The sequence below is a fragment of the Natator depressus genome, chromosome 1, assembly GCF_965152275.1.
Source record: "Natator depressus isolate rNatDep1 chromosome 1, rNatDep2.hap1, whole genome shotgun sequence".
NCBI classification, from domain to species: domain Eukaryota; kingdom Metazoa; phylum Chordata; order Testudines; family Cheloniidae; genus Natator; species Natator depressus.
The window spans coordinates 11,374,822-11,391,868 of NC_134234.1; the positions used below are offsets into that span (position 1 = coordinate 11,374,822).

The window sequence follows — 17,047 nt, forward strand, 5'->3', positions numbered from 1 at the left end:
GCTAGCAAGTTTTAGAATTAAAAGTGCAACCTAAAAAGCAAAAGAAACAACAACAAAAAGACAAGAACATCCAAAGCACTTTCTATGCGTTTCTATTTTGTTTAGATCCAATAAAGAACAGAGACAACTGTAAATTATTTTTACTACTGAGTCTGAAAAAACCCTACATGAATAAATTACAATAATTTGGATATGTGCATATTTATTTGTTTTTCCTAAAGTATTTTAGGAAAAATTGTCAGCATGGCCACCAGCAAGAGTTGGCCACACTCTGAGGCCATCAAAAAATGTGTTGGGAGATCCCTTGATCTAGGTGACATACACTGTATATTTGGTAAATCAACTTCTGTCACAAATTTGCAAAAATAAGAGTACAGGGCTTACCTTGTATCCATTGTCCTCCTTACGGTTATGTGATGCTGTGATCATCACACCAGCTGCAGCTTTGAGCTGCTGAACAGCATAGGGCTGAAAGACAAAAGCAATTTAAGTTCACTATTTCTGAGCTGACAAATACATAAAGGCATAACGTCAGTTAAGGGGTAAGTATTATAGGTTCTTAAAATTTCACAGGCTGATTTCAAAGATATCATTTGAACAGTCGGACAACCAGCACACTGTCTCTTGTGATAGAGAAAGCATGATCAGAGTTACTCTGCTAAATTAACATTCCCATAATAAACTTCCAAAACAGATAATCTCCCGCAGGTACTCCAAGGCACACAACTTTTTAATGTCTTATGGTGAAGAAAAGCCTCCACTTTAGATTACACATATTGGAGGAGGACAGAAAAGTCAAAAATCATTCGTATCCATGAAGGATTTCACCAAAACACTTGGTAAGCTAATAAATACAGCTAAAAATAAATTTTAAAAGTTATAGAAATAAAAATCACAATCCAGAAGGCAGAGAAGCCATCCATCATGGATCAATAGTAATTTTGTTCTTCAATATGGAGGAATGAATTCAGAGGTTCTTAAACTGTGGTCCGCGGAACACCAGTAGTCCACGAGCTCCATTCAGGTAGTCCGCGGATAGTTTCCTCCAAGGTACCCTCCTGGGTGGCTGCACATGAGAGAGTGAAGGGCCACCCACCTAATTAGTGGAGCCACACAGGCGTGGGTCCACTAATTAGATGCCTGCACCCTGGAGAAGACGCACATGTAAGGTGAGGTGGTGGCCTTGGGGGAATAGGGGGTAGGTGGGAGGGGGTAGTGGGGTGAGAAGAGGGGGTGGGGGGAATTTGGGACATGCAGGGCTGCAGCAGCCAGAGAAAGAGGCAACTTTCCCCAGCTCCAGGGCTGTGGCTGCCAGGGAGAGACCCCCTCCTCTCCAGTTCCAGCTCAGGGGCTGCTGTGATCGGGGAGAGACCCCCCCCTCCTTCCCAGCCCCAGCTTGGGGGTGCCACGGAGGGGGAGAGAGGGCACATCCATCACATTAGAAAGGTAAGACTACTGATTTTAAAATATGAGTTGTGTGCATTTATTTGTAGAACAAAAAACGTTAATTAAGGTTTTTTTATAGCACTTTTATCCAAAGCGCTTTATAATAGTTAGCTAATGGTACAAACAACATTTGGAAAGATCATTAAGTGGTCCACTGAGACCCTCAGCAATTTTCAAGTGGTCCACGGGAAAAAAAAAAGTTAGAGAACCACTGAATAAATTGAGAATACCAAGGTTATAGATACACAGGTGGTAGCAACCACAAGCAACCTAAATTCAACATACTAGGAATGGAGTTCATAAAAAACACACTAGCAAAATTCAGGAAACTGAGAAACCTAATGAGATTATTTCTTCCCATAGTACCAGTCATACCCACAACTGGGGCCAAGTCACTAAAACAACTGGCATATTACAAATGCTGATCCAAGTGGAAGCCCCAGTGCTGGAGATATTTAGAAGTTTAAAATTAAAAATACACTACAGAGAACAATCCTTCATTTCCTCTACCTACCCCTGGGAAGAGTCTACAGGTCCCAATCCTGCGAATGCTCAAACACAAGTAGACCCACTGAACTCAACAGAACTACTTACGTGTTTAATAATTTGAACAATAAAATTATAAGGGATCGGTTTTCCATCTTGAATTATGGGCCAAATTTTGCTAAGTTATACATTTCTCACTGCAGTTACTATGCTTAAACCAATGGCGTTACTATGGATTTAATACTAGCGTAACCAAACCGAATTCAGCCCTATGATTTCTTAAGTCTTCCTAAGGAGTCAAATGTTCCACCTCTAGTCTATTCTTCCGTTTACGTTCTGGCCTTCTGACAAGAAAAATATTTAGCTAAAATTAAGATGACAGCCTTGATGAAATGCTAAAAACATTAGCTGTGACAGAATGAAGTGTAAAAGACTTACCACGAAGGGCGTAGGAACGTATTTTGAAAACAAGTACACAGGTACGCCTTTTGCAAGCAGGACTGCTGCAGTAAGCTTTGCAAGTCTATTGAACAAGAAAAACATTCAGTGAATCCTATTATCCGCAATACTGTTCTAAAAGCCCCAATCCAAAGAACAAGTTATTTTTCTGCCTTCTCTCAAGATGGTCTTATTACAGAATCACAGAAATGTAGGGCTGGAAGGGACCTTGAAAGGTCATCTAGTCCAGCCCCCTGCACTGGGGTAGGACCAAGTATATCTAGCCAACCCTGAGAGGTGCTTTGTCTAACCTGTTCTTAAAAAGCTCGAATGACAGTGAGTGTGTAAGGAGCTGCTAGAGAGACAAGGCAGGTGGAGTAATATATCTTTTATTGGACCAACTTCTGCTGGTGAAAGAGACCAGCTTTTGAGCTTATACAGAGCTCTTCTTCAGGTCTGGGAAAGGTACTGTGACAGCTAAACACAAGGTAGAACAGACTGTTTCACATAAAAGAGTTACGGTGAAGTGGGCAGTTAACACCTCAAAAAAAAAAAAAAAAAAAAAGACAAAAGAGGGTTAGTAGGTTACACATTGTAGTAATAAACCATTCATCCAGGGCCTTTATTCAGTCCATGATTATTCTTGTCTATCAAAGTTATGAATTTAAGCTCCCAGGCTTAAATTTTGAAGGTGTTGTGAAGGTTTACTTTGAGGATGAGGACTGATAGGTCAGATATAGAGTGTTCATTTTGTGACAGTTGTTCACGCACAGGTGATATGGTGTTTTTGTCTTAACATTTTTCAGTGAGAGTTCATTTGAAAAAGTACTTGTCTGGTTTCATCCACATAGTTGCTATTGGGGCATTTAGTGCACTGGATGAGATATACCATGTTGTGAAGGACTCATGGATCTTGAAAGGTGTGTTGGGAGGGGGAGGGGAGTGGCGGCAGCGCAGAATTGATTGTTGTAGGGATGGAGATCTGTCTACAGGTTTTGCATCTGTTCTGTCAGTGTCTAATGCCACTTTGAGATGATGTGTCTCGGTCTGTGGAGAGCTTGCTTCTGATGAGCTTAGCAAGGTTGGGGGGGGTTGACTGAAGCACACAAAAGGGGATTTGAGAAAGATTTCTTTCATGATGTGATCATCATCAAGCATGGGCTGCAACTTTTTGACGACACCCGTATGTGTTCCTGTGTGAAGTGGTAGGTGACAACTCAGACAGAGGGATGTGGTCTGAGGGTTTTTCCCATATCGAAGTAAGTTCCCATAGACTATTTGGGTGGCCTTTTCCATGATGCTATCTACTTCTCTGGTGGAGTGTCCTTGTGTGACAGTGTCCCAGGGCACAACCTGGACTGCAGGACCACTGATGTCCTCCAAACCCACCAAGCTGGGATGCCCCTCACATTGTGATGCTGATGTCAAGCTACAAACTTCTGAAAGGCACTGAACTTACAGAGACATCCACAGGCAGGGACACACCCAACTACAGTGATACATGAATGATCTCACAGCCACTAATGAACCAATAGAGAGGCGCCAGCCAATTCCTCCCAGCTCCAGTCCTACACTCCAGAACCATACCATCTTGCAATTAGCTAGCCACTTCTTCACAGGGAAGTGGACATGTACCTTTGTAACCTGAGGAGATTTCCCAAGCACTTTAGACAAACTCACTGGTAAGGATAAAACATTAAAATAAGTTTGCTAACTACAGAAAGATAGATTTTTAAGTGATTATAAGCGGTAGACATAAAGATCAGAAATAGTTACCTCAAGAAAATAAAAAATAAACATGCTTTCTAAACCCTCAACTTTTAGTCTAAGCAAGTGTTGAAGCAAACAGCTTCTCTCACCCTGACAGATGGTACAAGCAGGTTACAGTTCCTCAATACCCAGGCTGGGACTACCTTCCAGCCTGGAGCCAAATTTCCCCAGTTCAAAGTCTTTGTCCTTCAGACATTCTTCTAGGTGTTGAGCTGGGGAGGGGAGAGAGAGAGGGGGGGGCCAAGTGATGATGTCACTGTCTCTCTTTTATACTTTCTTCCAGCTTGGTGGAATGATCTTTGCTGTGACATGGGTTAGTCCACCCCCATGGCATACATGTCTTCTCCGAGAAGTCTTCGGATACTGGATTGTGTGTTGATGAGCCATTAATGCCATCTGGCTATTGATGGCTTCTCCTTCGTTACAACAAAGGCTGGCTATGCGTGTTCCCAACCTCACAACATATGTCAGTAACCTATATAGTAATACTTCATAAATTCACATACAATGATAATACATAAAACCCAATAGTTATTATTGTTCAGCAGATCAAGACTTACAAAATGATACCTCACAAAGTATACTTTGTATAAAACATACCATAATAATATCACAGTGGTGAATATGGGGAGTCCAGGGTGATACTTTGAGGTACAAAGTGTCATACCTTGTTTGGAGAAGGTGGTTTAAGGGCGTGGCTTGGACTTTCTCCTTGGAGCATATTCTGGGGTACTTAACTACCTGGCTGTAGAGAACATTTCTTGGTGTGGGTGGATGGTTATTAGATCTGTGAAGGTAAGTGTGGTGATCCATAGGTTTCTTGTATATAGTGTTTGTATGGTTCCATTGCTGAAGTTGATCATGGTGTCCAGGAAGTTGACAGTGCTTTAGGAGTGTTGTAGAGAGCTTGACAGATGGTTGGTGAAGTTATGGTGGAAATTTAGATCATCTGTCCAGACGATGAACACATCAAGTATATATCTCATGGTGCATTTGTCCAGAAATTCTTCCTCAAGGTGACCCATTAAGTGGCTGGCATATTTGGGAACCATCCCAGCACCCATGATTTGGGCAAAGTGTCTGTTGAATGTAAAATGATTATAAGTGAGGATGAAATGGATAAGTTTGGCAATGTGTTTGAGGTGGATATCTGAGAGTTGTTCATTAGTCTTGTAGATATTTGAGGCAGACAGAAATGCAGTCAGGGTGACAGATGCTGATGGATAGGGAGGTGACATCCATGGTGACAAGGACAGTGTTCTGAAGGAGGCTGTTAATGTTATGGAGCTTCTGGTGGAAGTCATCATGTCCTGGAGAAAACCAGCCCTTTGTGTGGTGAACTGTTTGAGGATGTTTTCTGAGAGTCCTGATATTCCTTCAGTAGGAGCATTGTAGCTAGATAAGGAAACCCAGGCAGATCCGTCTTACTTGTGTATCTTGGGAAGCATGTAATAGGTCCCTGGAGGGGGCAGGGTTCATGAAGCGTGAGGTTGTAGAGTTTCTCTTGGAGTTGTTTCGAGAAGGAAGGATTTGATGATATCCTTAAACTCCTGGGTGAACTGTAGTGTGCAATCTTCTTTGATTTCTTTATGGCAGGTGATGTCAGAATTGTTGGTTGGCCTTGTTGATGTAGTCACTGAGGTTGAGAACTACGATAGCACCTCTTATCTACTGGTTTGATCACTATCTTGTGGTTGGATTTCATGGACTGTGTACCTGTCCTCTCGGCAGTGGCGAGATTGTGGTGGATGTGATGTTAATGATTTCAGAGTCCATTTTTTTTCCTGAAGCAATCAACATAATGATCCGGTGTGTTGTTTCGTTCTCTGTGAGGAGTCCAGCCAGATGTTTCTTTTTTCTTATGACTAATTGGTGGAAACACGGTAGTTGTGGGTGGTGTAGTCTTTGTTGTGAAAGAATTCTTCTAGTTCTCCACATTAGTATGGTATCAGGTTCTGTGGTGGAGCAGAAGATCAGTCCCTTGGCGAGTACAGAGAATGTGGCTCTAGTTAAGGGTTTTCTTGATAAGTTGAAATTCACACAGTCATTAGCTTTACTGCCAGACAGACAGACAACTTATTTTAAAATAATCTTTTCATTAGGGCTAGGGGGAACTTTAGTTCAATTTCATCGACAGTTTCTTATCTCTGAAACTACAACTTCACAGGTATTTATAACCAGAAAATTTGCACTTTGACCATTAAAACTGATGGGGCGGGGGGTGGTCATTGTAAGTGAACAAGCAGGCTATGAAAATTAAGGATCCATACCATGTTTACTTTGTTCACTTTTTTAACAGTGAAGTGGAATTTAATTTTTAATCACATGATAGTGTAATAGTAAGTGTACTGTAACATACGGTAAAGCAAGAGTTGCAGTAATATGATCAAGTGAGAATTAATGACGTTACAGGTGCCACAAGTACTCCTTTTCTTTTTGCGAATACAGACTAACACGGCTGTTACTCTGAAATGAGGTTACAGGAATGCTTTCTCTGCATTTCAAACCATATATTACCCAAGGGGGGGGGGGGGGGGGACAACAAAAAAAAAACACACCCAAAAAACGGGCAAGGATACTAAAAGAGTTTTTTTTAAAGTAGTATACCAGCCTGGCTGAGCTAAAATCAGCAGCATCAAGCACCTTTATATTTGTAGAAGTTTGGATTTTTTTAAGCATGAAATTAGAAAAGACTCCTAATTTGTGAGAGTGTGTGTTAATGCCTGCATACTGCTGAGACAAATCAGTGTATGAGGCTACAAGAGTATCACAATAGTTACATAGGATTGAAGGAGGAATTACTCCTTTTCCACCATGAAAGTTTAAATCACATGTGCAGTTTGACAGAGTTGGGACTACAGTTTTGCACTAAAACTCAATACAGACACACTGATAACCAGTCGTGCACTTTTTTGATGTATTCAAGCTAAGGGCTTAGCATTTTAAGTTTGCTTTCACACTTAAGTCCCACACAGATATCGTGATTTCTGCATCATGGGACTGTCTTGCTGTTTAGAGTGCTTGTGCATTTAGATGGTATACTCTTTTGGGGCAAGGACTGTCTTTGTTATGCGTCTGTACAGCGCCTAGCATGAGGGGTCCATGACTAAGATGCTTAGGCACTACAGAAATTTAAATAGATAATACACTAAATTCCTGATAAATTCCCCATATGAAGAGACACATTCTAAGCCACACTTCAAATTCTAGTCTTTCAAATGGAATCAATCCTCATACCTCTTACTGCTGCAGCTGCTGGTCACCTGACCTCGCGTATCATATCCAACAACGAAGCCCCTCTGCCTGAAGTCTGAAAAACACCTCTCAAGGTATTTGTACATTCCCTGCAGCAAAACAGAAAATGAAGAGTTAGCTCCATTGTACTGCACACACAGCTCAAAGATTACTCTGTTTAGAATTCATTATGCCACAATAATGGGGAAAAGGACTTTTGTTTCACTAGAGCTGGGTTAATGATAAAAAACGATAAACACTGGTTCAAATAGACAGAAAATCTGCTTTGATGGCGTTTGAAGTACGAGTACATTTTTGTTCCTAGAGTGTTCACAGGAAGAGAAAGGTTGCAAATATCCATGAGAATCTAGTCAGGGAGCAGAAACAGATAACCAGACAGAATGGACAGAAAATTAGGTAACAAATCCCTGAAGCAGCAAATACTTGAGATTAATCCACAGGATACAACATTAATTGTAAATAATGAACCAATTCATAAAAGAAAAATCTGAATAATTCACACACACTTTGTTATATAAGTGGTTCACTTAAGTCTCATGCTTGTGTTTAGAGCACAATCTACGGAACACAATATGTACTAGTTCTCACTTCTTACCTAAAGTAAATTATCCTTTCAACACTGCACAATACTTTAGAAAATGTGACTCCATACACAACAGTCTTTCATTACAAGTGGATTTACACACCTACTCCCAATGGTGAAGCAGTTATCCCATAAGTGTATTTAGTTCACCCTGTTTATCTTTAATAGGATATTTACTACTGATAATGCTAAAATTAAAAGTATGTCTAGGATGGTCTGAATATTAAGTTATTTATTATTTAGATATTAGAAGTTGTTTATGGCAATTGTTGCTGTGTAGCAACTATATCTAGGAGCACTGATGCATCCAGTAAGCACCATTTTGATCCCCAGTGGTGAGTGGCCCTCTCTTAGAATGAGAATGTAAAGCTGCCAGTTCCAAAGTGTTTTCCTATAACGTCACCATCTTAATGGATCAAGCTTGAACCAACAACTCTTCTCAAAGCTTCCGGTTTCCTTCAGACAGTGGAGGATACGGGAGATGGCACTGCCTGCACTAGAAGACAGAACGGTTACTTACCTTATAGTAACTGTGGTTCTTCCAGATGTCAGCTAAGATGCATCTCCAATTCTAAATGACCGATAAGCAGAGTCCCATCTGGAAGATGGGATTGAGGAGTCCTGCTTGCCACTAACTGCCTTACAAAATTCAGCTATGTGGCTGTTTCTAAAGCACAAAGGAGAGGCAGTCTGTCCTCTTGTGGAATAAGCTTTGATACCAGCCATGTGATAGCAGCCTGAAATGCACTGTAATCCATTTAGGTTCAGTTATTATCTGGGAAACTACATGTCTCTTAGAAGCATGGGAAATGGCAAACCCCCCGCCCCCCGGCAAAAAAAAGGAAAAAAAAAAAAAAAAAAAAAGACTGGAAGTGTCTGAAGGGCTCCGTCCTATCACAGTCCGAAAAACATCTAAAGCAGGGGAATTTCTACTCCACTGGAGAGGAATGGGGTTTCGAAATAAAGACAAGTAGATTGGTTCAAATAAGTGTGACAAGTTCAGGAATAAATTTGGGATGAGGTCTCAACAACCCCACAATATTCCGTAAAGATAAGGTGAAGGGTCAGCCATGACAGCTTGCAATTTGTTGGCGGGGGGGTTAATTTGAAGGATTAGCAGTTGACTCCTGGAGAGAGGGAGAGAAGATTCTTTGGGTAGCTTCTGTGAGGAGAGAAATCTCCACTAGGTTCTCAAAAGCTTAGGATATCCCTTTCAGTGTAAGAACTAGAAAGGTTACTGACCATTGTTTTGTTTGTGTTATGTCTATTCGGGTTAAATAAATTTACTGTTTATCAAACCAAGCAGTTGGAAGTGTAGTCAGTTGGTGGGTTTTGGAAGGGAGCTGCAGGGCCCTCGAAAACAGAATTAGGAAAAGCAGCCAAGACAGGATACGTGCCTATAAATATTAGGCTAAGACAACTAGGAAGGTAAAAAGGCTGCACTAGTGATCCAGAGACCCTGATAAATATGGGGTGTGCCCAGAAAGGGGTAGATCATGACAAGATTTTATGCGTAGCCTCATGTCCTTTTGGGACCAAGGTCCTTGTATATGGAGGTGGGTCCAGGTATGCACTGCACCCTGTTCCTGATGCATCTGTGATCAATGTCTTTGTAGGCAGTAGTGTGGAGAAGGGTAACAAGCTGGTCTGACCACCTGTTCGGTACTGACAGACTGAGAGCTCAGAGTAGAACTGGCATGCTTATTTGACGTTTTGCAGTGTGATACATTGACCTTAGCCAGCCTTTAATGCATGTAGGTGAAGTAGATAGATGTGCAGGTGAACGAGCCTCTATGGTGTGGCTGATGTGATTAGGCCCTATGATGGTGTCCCCTGAATAGATATGTGGACACCACATAAAAAGTGAACCCTACAGGTGCAAAAGCCCAGAAGGCAATTTTTTTATCATCATTTTGGGGGACTGATTCATTTTTGAATGCTTGGGATTGACAGTGCTGCTACTCTATAGTAGTGGGAGAACGTATATTAGGCAATTTCTTGGCCCCTAGCAGAAATGGTGCAGCTGCTCACTTCCATTTAGGTAATCTCTAAAGTAATTTAGATGAATTAGATCCAATGAAGTGAATTGTAGCTCACGAAAGCTTATGCTCAAATAAATTGGTTAGTCTCTAAGGTGCCACAAGTACTCCTTTTCTTTTTGCGAATACAGACTAACACGGCTGCTACTCTGAAACCTAAATTAACTGAATTTACCATTAACAATTGTCCTGAGTTCCTCTCCTCCACCTTCATCTCGGATTCCCTCCTTCCCCCAAATGTGACTTGTTAGTTACAAGTCTGGTCAATGTTGTTTGTGTGATTTAAATTAACCACTTAGGAGAAGTTCTCCTGCTGACATAGCACTATGCATGCTACCGCTTATACTGGTGAAACTTGTCATTCAGGGAGGTGGTTTTTTCCCCACGCTCCTGAGTGACATACGTTTTGCTGACATAAGCAGCAGCCTAGAAATGACCTAAATTCCCCTCCCTGTCCTTCATGCCACCATTTATCCCTTTTGCTTCCTTCCCCACAGCAATGCCCAGCTCCAGCATCCTTAGGCCACTCCCAGCTTTCAAATCCTTCTTTGCACATAAATGAGCAGTTAACTGCTCATTCTTGGGGCAGAATGATGGGGGCCTATCACTAGCCTGGTCACACTGTTAATATGTTATATCCCCTCTCCTCTCTCCCACAACTGCCTGAGGCTATGTCTACATTGCCAAGTTTTTCCGCCAAAAGTTAGACCACTTTTATTAAACCGCTTTAAAACAAGCTGCCGTTGCATGCCCACACTGTGCTCCTCGTGTCACTGGAGCCAGAGCCATCCCTTGAGTAGGGCGAATCAGGGCAACTGCCCTGGGTCCTGCGCTTTGGGGGGCCCCCCGCGCTTTGATAAAATAGGGATTGTCCCGATACTTAGCCCTTTGTCCTGCATCCCAACCGATGTGTGATCAGGACACCATTTGTCCCGATATTCAGGTGAAGAGGCAGGCAGGGAGGTGGGTGGGCAAGCAGGGTGAGGAGGTGAGTGTGGAGGCGAGCGGCAGACAGGCAGGTGGGAGGGGGACGAGGCCGCGGGTGGGCAGATGGACTGCGAGGAGAGCGGCGGACAGGTGGCACGCCGGGTGGACGGCGGGGAGGTAAGCGGCAGGCAGGCAGGCGGGCAGACAGCAAGGAGGAAAGCGGCAGGTGAGGGGGGTGAGGAGGCGAGCGGCCGCCGGGCTGCCAGCAAGGAGGCTGATTTGTCCTAGGCCCCACACCGCCTAGGGACAACCCTGGTTGGAGCGCATCCACACTAGCAGCTCTTGCAATGACAAAGAAAGCAGTGCACTGTGGTAGCTATCCCACTGTGCAACTGGCTGCAGGGTGCTTTGGGAACGGTTTGCAATTGTTGGGGATTGGTCCTGCTTTGAGCAGGGGGTTGGACTAGATGACCTCCTGAGGTCCCTTCCAACCCTAATATTCTATGATTCTATGAATGCCTCATGGGGCAGGTTTCTCAATCCCATTGTTCCATGGGCATCCTACTAGATTGCCAGCTGCTTTTCAACTGAAGTATGTGGGGGAAAGAGTGTGTGACAGGGAGCGAGTGTGTATGAAGGTGGAGAGAGAGAGACTGTGTGTTGGGGGAGAGTGAGTGTGTTGGCATGCTGTCTCCTAAGTTCAGACAGCCGCCAAAAGCAATCTGTCCTGAGGCAGAGTGAAGAGAGAAACCCTGACATCAGCCCCCAGCTCCCTCTCTGGCTCTGCACAGCACAGAGTCTCTCTCTCTCTCACACACACACACCCCCCTCCACCCCTGCGTGTTCATAGTGTGGGAGACAGCAGGAACATTCCATGTTGAAGATTTGCTCTGTTTCCCAGCACAGAGCAGAATGCCAGCTGTCAGAAGGGAGCTTTGAACGGGAAGCAGCACATGCATGCAAGGTTGCTGGGTTCAAAACAATGAGCAGCGCTGTCACTGCAGGCACTGTTGGACATCTCCCGAGGCCAATGACAGCAATAAAAGAAAGCAAGGTGTTTACACACTGGCACTTTGGCAATAAAACGTTTGCACAAAAAGTTATTACCTTCGTGGAGGTGGTTTTATTACATCGCTGCAACTGAGGAGTTTAGTGGCAAAAAATGGCTTTGCAGTGTGTACACCTCTGCTGTTTCATCGCCAAAAGCTGCCTTTTAGCGAAAAAACTTGGCAGTGTAAACCAGGCCTTAGTCTTTGCGGAGCGTGAGCTCTCTAGGGCAGAGAGCTCATCTCGGTCTGTGTTTAGAAAGTCCCTTGCACGGTTGGGTGCTACCACAATCTAAATGATAATACTCTCCCCCAAAGCGTGGCAGGTTTTTCCATACTGCACCTGCTTCTACAGACTAGGGATTAAACCTACAAAAACTGTTTACGTACAAAAATTTTTCATATGGAGCACATTCACTGTGTGGGAAAACAACAGTTGTTTTATATCTTTAAAAGTCATGTGTGAGTTTTACCTGGCACTTATGACATGTTACAATATCCACGATAAGGGAATTCTTTTCACCACCTCATTTAAATATATCAGTTAGCCAGCAAGAGACCCCAAATCTGAGATGTGAGTGGGCTGAATTACTCCCAGCTTGTCAACATTTGTGCTTTGTGCCAGCGCTACAGGAGAAAGCTGACAGGGAGAGCCCAGAGTATCGCCAGTATTTAAACTACAAGAATTATTTGAAATCCCATTTCCTTTTGGAACTTCTCTCTGCTTTCAATTCCCAGCATCACCACTGACCGCTTTCAAACACTTCCATAATAATTATATGGACCATTAACTATTTAGTTATTATACACCACTTTGTGGTACACTGAGAACTTTAGAGAGATCAGACACCACTGAAACCCTTAGAGCACCAAAGCCGCTTGATCATACATGAGGACAGGTAGCTTTAGAAAAATATCAATTTGCTGAATATCTGATGTTTAGCCAGACATACACAGGCTAGAATTTTCTCCTACTCTGACCCAACCCCGATTTGGCTCAGGATTTTGTGTTTCTGATATTAATTTTAAAAGAGCAATAGTGTTTCTAGCACTGTTAGAAGAATCTTTGGAGGCAGATTTCAGTAACATACTAAATGTAATTATAATGCCTAGAAACTAATGCTTGTTGCAGATTGATACTGCATTCCTGGGCCTAATCCAGAAAAGTGCTAAGCATTCACAATCCCTCAAGAGAGCGAATATTAGTGGCTGCTGGGCACTTCTCTGGATCAGGCCTTTGTGACTCTGTATGACCTCCAGTTCAATCACAAAACTTTGGTGCCAAGGAGTACAGAGTATACTTAGAATAAAGACTTCAATGGAACACCTTAAAAGGAAACAAATTTAAAATTACACTAAAGACCATTTAAAGTACTGCTTTGGGAATGAAGCAGTTAATATATTAGTAAATCAGGATTACCCATTTAACATACTCCCACTATACCTTATCTCTAATGTAGTTAAAATCCCAGAACAAAGAAGATTGAAAGTACTCAACGAACAGAGATTAAATCAAAAGCCTTTCTGCTTCAGAAGTAAGCTTTAGCTGGCTCCTCGAGATCATCACAGTAGCATGCGTAACCATAGAAAGTAAACAACCAAAAATAGAGCCTTTACAGAGTAAATACCAACCAATTTGACTTTCAATAACCCACACACAAAAAATAATTCACATGATACAGCACTAGGAAAGACTGATTCCCTAGTGCATAAAATGAAACTTTACACTTCCTGCCAAGAACGTTTATTCTGTCAGCCAATCCAAGCTCACTCACACTTTCAGCAGACCCAAAACACAAAGGCAGCATGCAGTTTTCAGGCGTTCGGAGCATGAACAGCTCCAAACTCAACACCACACAGGTCAAAAAGCGAAGTGACTGACTAACTTCCTTTACAGCAAAACATTTATTAGCAACAAGGCCACTAGACTTTTTTCCTTCAGAAGTTCCATCATCCCTATCATTACTGTAGCTAAACCAAGTGCCAACACTGATTCTGTACTACAGAAGTTTTTATACTGCACTCATTGCCATAGTATCTGAGCACCTTCCAGTAAGTGTGTTAAGCAACATACCTATTTATTGGTCATGTGTTTGTTCGCTCATCCTCTCCGTTGAAGAAAGGCAAAAAGAAGGTGGGGGAAAGTAAGGCAGAAGTTGCTGCAGAGCCAAATACAGACAAGGAGTGGGTCTGTTGGGGCAGCAATTTTTCCAGAGTCCCCCAGAGAATTAGCAGGTGCCACGCAAAACCTGAGATCAAAACTGACCGAGACCATTTGGACCTGCATCACAACAACAGTTTGATCTCTACCTCAGGGCAAAAAAACCAAACATAACCAAAACACCCAAAAAACAAAAACCACCAATTTTTTGAAAAATGGCTATTTTTTCCCTCCCAGATTATATCTCTGGAAACCCTAGCTCAAATGACCCAACTGTGAATCACCAACCCTACTCTGCTCTGCACTCACCTGAGTCATAGCTAATTTCAAAAAGAAAAGGTGTACTAGTGGCACCTTAGAGACTAACCAATTTATTTGAGCATAAGCTTTCGTGAGCTACAGTTTGAAGTGAGCTGTAGCTCAGGAAAGCTTATGCTCAAATAAATTGGTTAGTCTCTAAGGTGCCACTAGTACGCCTTTTCTTTTTGAGAATACAGACTAAAACGGCTGCTACTCTGAAACCAGCTAATTTCAAGAAAATCAGGGCAAGCATGCAGATTTTAGAGCAGTCAGAAGTGTCCTTTAAACAGGAAGTGAGGATGGGAAGGACTCCTTTACACATCCACTGACAGCACAGGAGGGTCTGAAAAGGTGTGAAGTGGCCTATTCATTTCAATGTGATGTTCTCAGCATGCAAACACCCCATGAAGATTAACATAATCTAAAACAGGTTTCAAAGTAGCAGCCCTCTTAGTCTGTATCCGCAAAAAGAAAAGGAGGACTTGTGGCACCTTAGAGACTAAAATTTATTTGCGCATAAGCTTCGTGAGCTACAGCTCACTTCATCGGATGCATGTAGTGGAAAATACAGCAGGGAGATTTTATATACACAGAGAACATGAAACAATGGGTGTTACCATACAGACTGTAACAAGAGTGATCAGGTAATGTGACAGGTTTCAGAGTAACAGCCGTGTTAGTCAGTATTCGCAAAAAGAAAAGGAGTACTTGTGGCATCTTAGAGACTAACCAATTTATTTGAGCATAAGCTTTCGTGAGCTACAGCTCACTTCATCAGATGCATACGTAGCTCACGAAAACTTATGCTCAAATAAATTGGTTAGTCTCTAAGGTGCCACAAGTACTCCTTTTCTCCTTACAATGTGTATGAGAATCAAGGTGGGCCATTTCCAGCACAAATCCAGGGTTTAACAAGAACTTCTGAGGAAGGGGGGGGTGGGTTGGAAAACAAGGAGAAATAGGTTACCTTGCATAATGACTTAGCCACTCCCAGTCTCTATTCAAGCCTAAGTTAATTGTATCCAATTTGCAAATAAATTCCAATTCAGCAGTCTCTCGCTGGAGTCTGCATTTGAAGTTTTTCTGTTGTAATATCGCAACTTTCATGTCTGTAATCGCGTGACCAGAGAGATTGAAGTGTTCTCCGACTGGTTTATGAATGTTATAATTCTTAACATCTGATTTGTGTCCATTTATTCTTTTACGTAGAGACTGTCCAGTTTGACCAATGTACATGGCAGAGGGGCATTGCTGGCACATGATGGCATATATCACATTGGTGGATGTGCAGGTGAACGAGCCTCTGACAGTGTGGCTGATGTTATTAGGCCCTGTGATGGTGTCCCCTGAATAGATATGTGGGCACAGTAGGCAACGGGCTTTGTTGCAAGGATAGGTTCCTGGGTTAGTGGTTCTGTTGTGTGGTATGTGGTTGTTGGTGAGTATTCGCTTCAGGTTGGGGGGCTGTCTGTAGGCAAAGACTGGCCTGTCTCCCAAGATTTGTGAGAGAGTGTTGGGTCATCCTTCAGGATAGGTTGTAGATCCTTAATAATGCGTTGGAGGGGTTTTAGTTGGGGGCTGAAGGTGACGGCTAGTGGCGTTCTGTTATTTTCTTTGTTAGGCCTGTCCTGTAGTAGGTGACTTCTGGGAACTCTTCTGGCTCTATCAATCTGTTTCTTCACTTCCGCAGGTGGGTATTGTAGTTGTAAGAATGCTTGATAGAGATCTTGTAGGTGTTTGTCTCTGTCTGAGGGGTTGGAGCAAAGGCGGTTGTATCGCAGAGCTTGGCTGTAAAAAATGGATCGTGTGGTGTGGTCAGGGTGAAAGCTGGAGGCATATAGGTAGGAATAGCGGTCAGTAGGTTTCCGGTATAGGGTGGTGTTTATGTGACCATCGTTTATTAGCACTGTAGTGTCCAGGAAGTGGATCTCTTGTGTGGACTGGTCCAGGCTGAGGTTGATAGTGGGATGGAAACTGTTGAAATCATGGTGGAATTTCTCAAGGGCTTCTTTTCCATGGGTCCAGATGATGAAGATGTCATCAATATAGCGCAAGTAAGGTGAGCTATTACCAGCAGATGAGCCGGGAGCGGGGGGGGAGGGGGGGGGAATAAACATGGGGAAATATAGTTTTACTTTGTGTAATGACCCCCAAAATCATAAGAAAAAAATTGCCTTCTGGGCTTTTGCACCTGTAGGGTTCACTTTTTATGTGGCCTCCACATACCTATTCAGGGGACACCATCAGCTGGCAACGGGCTTTGTTGCAAGGATAGGTTCCTGGCCTGACAGACAGCCCCCCAGCCTGAAGCAAATGCTCACCAGCAACCACACAACAAAAACACTAACCCAGGAACCTATCCTTGCAACAAAGCCCGTTGCCAATTGTGTCCACATATCTATTCAGGGGACACCATCATAGGACCTAATCACATCAGCCACACTATCAGAGGCTCGTTCACCTGCACATTTACCAATGCCCCTCTGCCATGTACATTGGCCAAACTGGACAGTCTCTACGTAAAAGAATAAATGGACACAAATCAGACGTCAAGAAAATAACATTCAAAAACCAGTCGGAGAACACTTCAATCTCT

The 17,047-nt window shown here is 42.9% G+C and overlaps 1 protein-coding gene across 1 annotated transcript in view; it reads right to left on the reverse strand.

Moving 5' to 3' along the window:
• The window catches only part of PGM2L1 (phosphoglucomutase 2 like 1), a 73,860-nt gene that overhangs the window by 27,319 nt on the left and 29,494 nt on the right, over nucleotides 1–17,047 (reverse strand). Inside the window, exons 3-5 of the mRNA XM_074954637.1 lie at nucleotides 7,378–7,484; nucleotides 2,371–2,455; nucleotides 385–468 (exon numbers count right to left, since the gene is read on the reverse strand). Of these exons, the coding sequence (XP_074810738.1) occupies nucleotides 385–468; nucleotides 2,371–2,455; nucleotides 7,378–7,484 (276 nt within the window). The remainder of the gene's footprint in view (nucleotides 1–384; nucleotides 469–2,370; nucleotides 2,456–7,377; nucleotides 7,485–17,047) is intronic.